This window comes from Chanodichthys erythropterus, chromosome 5 (assembly GCF_024489055.1).
Source record: "Chanodichthys erythropterus isolate Z2021 chromosome 5, ASM2448905v1, whole genome shotgun sequence".
NCBI classification, from domain to species: domain Eukaryota; kingdom Metazoa; phylum Chordata; class Actinopteri; order Cypriniformes; family Xenocyprididae; genus Chanodichthys; species Chanodichthys erythropterus.
The window spans coordinates 1027501-1030740 of NC_090225.1; the positions used below are offsets into that span (position 1 = coordinate 1027501).

A 3240-nucleotide genomic window follows, 5' to 3' on the forward strand; every position below is an offset into this window, starting at 1 on the left:
CAGATCTCATTTACCATCAACCCCAAAGATCTGAGGATAGAGACGAAGAGAGCGAGTGGAGCAGGAGGACAGCATGTCAACACCACCGACAGCGCTGTGAGGATCGTCCATCTACCCACAGGTCAGCTGGAGTTTATATATATATATATATACAGGGCTCGAACATTAACTTTTTTTGCTCACCAGTCACTGTGGCTACTGGTTTTCCAAAGTTACTCGCCACAATTCTGACATCGATACCATGAGGAAACACTGCCATATAGATATTTTATGCTGTTATGCTGCATTCACGTCGTATCGCAATTACTGTAGTCTCAAGATGACAACACGTGACATCATATTCAGAATTATGCATTTCTATGGCACCACTATCCATGTCAGGTGGTAAGTAGGAGCTTTCAAACAGCTGTGATTATGAGTCGAAGTTGAAATCACGTAATTGCAGTAATTACGAACTTGCGACACATGCGTTTTCTTTCTCAACTGTTTATGTTCACTTCAAACACAACCGACTGTGTTTACGTGATACTCGCCAAGACTGGCATTTTGACATTGTTTTTGACTGTTTAAGTGCATTAAAGCTGCGGTAAGGAATAGGGCTGCACGATTAATCGCATGCGATTCTCACGCGCATTTCGTCAGTAAAGCCGGTTCCCTGATTACCGTTAAATCGCCATCACCTGCTTTCAAATGAAGCGGCATTTAATAGACAGAGCCGTAGATCACTGAAAAGCCACGCAATATCGCGTTCATATCGCAGATGAATCGCCTGCGATAATGAACGCGATATTGCGTGGCTTGTCTGTGAACTACGGCTCTGCCTATTAAAAGGCGCTCCGTTTAAAAGCAGGTGATGGCGATTTAGCGGTAATCAGGGAACCGGCTTTACTGACGAAATGCGCGTGAGAATAGCATGCGATTAATCGTGCAGCCCTAGTAAGGAACTCAATTTAGTACTGAGAGGCGGCTTTATGTGGGTGTGAGCACAAAATCTGCATGAATGAGTCAAATTATACATAAATTGTTTATCATAAACAACATCTGCAAAGTTACAATGCTCAAAGTTCAGTGCAAAGAGATTTTCTTTTACAGAAATCACTTTTTAAACGGCTGGTAGGGACTACAACAAGCTTCTTTCTGTGTTAGTGACATCACAAACCCCAAATTTACATAAACCCCGCCCCCGAGAACACACAACAAAGGGGGCGGGGCCATGTTGGGCTGCTTTAGAGAAGAGGAAGAGTTGTTGTAGTCGAGTGTTGTTGTCATGCCGTCATTTTACACCAAACGAGGGTCAATTCAACACAAAAGATGAACATGACGGCACATGCTAGTGGATGAGTTGAATCAACTCCACAGCAACTACATCAATTTATCCACTAACCATTCAGAAACGTCTAAAAGTTGTAACTTCTTCCTGAGTCTCTCCATCAGTGTCGACTCCGGTTTGAACAATGTAAGGCTGAACACTTTCCTCATTTTGTCTGCGTGAGATTCTCCGGCTTTGTTGTTGTTGAGCTGTTAAAGCTCCGCCCTCTTCTGGAAAGCGGAGCTCATTTGCATTTAAAGGGACACACACAAAAATGGCGTGTTTTGACGAGCTATAATAAATGATCTGTGGGGGATTTTGAGCTGAAATTTCACACACACATTCTGGGGACACCAGAGACTGATATTACATCTTGTGAAAGCAGCATTATCACAGGGATAAAGATACAGTTTAAAATATATAACAGTTATTTTAAATTGTAATAATATGTCTCTGACCTGCGTGACTTTGGGAGTGAGTCTTATTCATAATTTATCGTGATTTCAGGCACAGTGTCTGAATGTCAGCAGGAACGCTCTCAGATCAAGAACAAAGAAACCGCCATGACGCTTCTGCGAGCCAAACTCTACAGCGCCCGGCTGGAGGAGGAGACCAGTAAGAGATACCAGGCTCGAAAACTCCAGGTACATCAATTTATTCATGTCAAATCAACACTTGAAACATGAAAACATGAATCTTCCCAGTGCATGATATCCACATCTATCTAATGTCACATTTTAAAATTGATATATGTGAATTATACTGTATTTCACTTCTCTTGGATCAGATTGGCACCAAAGGCAGATCAGAGAAAATCAGGACCTATAACTTCTCCCAGGACCGGATCACCGATCACCGGATTGGAAAAACCATTCATGACGTTCGTGGATTTTTACAAGGAGAGGAGCTGCTCGAGGAGATGATCGTGTTTTTGCAACAGTTTTCGGAGCAGGAATCCCTCCTGGACATTCTCAGAGACAGTGATCAGGATCAGTAGTTATTTGTGCCAATAAAGAAATGTGTAAAAGTTTGTGTTCGTGGGCGTCAGATTGAACTGAGCTCAGCCGTCTCTAAGAAAAGAGCGCAGTATATCTCACCATCTCTCTGAGGAGTTCACACAGCGGCGTGAAATGCTTTGGTGGGGTTTACGGCCCGTTTGAATTTTACAGTTGTTTGAGATTTTTAGAAATCCTTTTGTAGAGATTTAACTCACAGAGAACAATTTCTAGCTATTTAAAGCTGAGTATAACAATGCATACGTTTCCACATTTATTCATTTATGTATTACAGTTTCAGACCTGAAAATCACAGTCAGGATTCTGGGATTTTAATTCAGGGCCCTGTAAATCCTCAAATATATATATGGGTCAAAGACATTTAGATGTCCGCATCAATACAAATATACAAAAGTGATTTTATACACACAGAAAGCACATTAAATGGTTAGTTCACCCAAAAATTAAAAAAATCTGTCATTAATTACTGATATGTTGTTCCACACCCGTAAGACCTTCATTCATCTTCAGAACACAAATTAAGATATTTTTGATGAAATCCGATGGTTCAGTGAGGCCTGAGCAATGACATTTTCTCTCTCAAGATCCATTAATGTACTATAAACATATTTAAATCAGTTCATGTGAGTACAGTGGTTTTATCTTAATATTAAAAAGCGACAAGAATACATTTTGGAGCTTTACGAATCGAATCAGTGATGAATTCACATGATTTCAGTAGTTTAGCCGTTTGACAGGAGATCTGAATCACTGATTCGACACAAAAGATTCATAAAGCTTTGAAGCAGTGTTTTGAAATCGGCCATCACTAGATATTGTTGAAAAGTCTTTATTTCGTTTTTTTTGGTGCACAAAATGTATTCTTGTCGCTTTTTAATATTAAGATAAAACCACTGAACTCACATGAACTGATTT

The 3240-nt window shown here is 40.3% G+C and overlaps 1 protein-coding gene across 2 annotated transcripts in view; it reads left to right on the plus strand.

Moving 5' to 3' along the window:
• The window catches only part of mtrf1l (mitochondrial translational release factor 1-like), a 31257-nt gene extending 28500 nt beyond the window's left edge, over positions 1-2757 (plus strand). For both annotated transcript variants that reach the window (XM_067385590.1, XM_067385589.1), the window contains exons 6-8: positions 4-121; positions 1817-1953; positions 2097-2757. In XM_067385590.1, the coding sequence (XP_067241691.1) occupies positions 4-121; positions 1817-1953; positions 2097-2306 (465 nt within the window). In that variant the 3' untranslated portion in view covers positions 2307-2757. The remainder of the gene's footprint in view (positions 1-3; positions 122-1816; positions 1954-2096) is intronic.
• Positions 2758-3240: the final 483 nt, after the last annotated feature.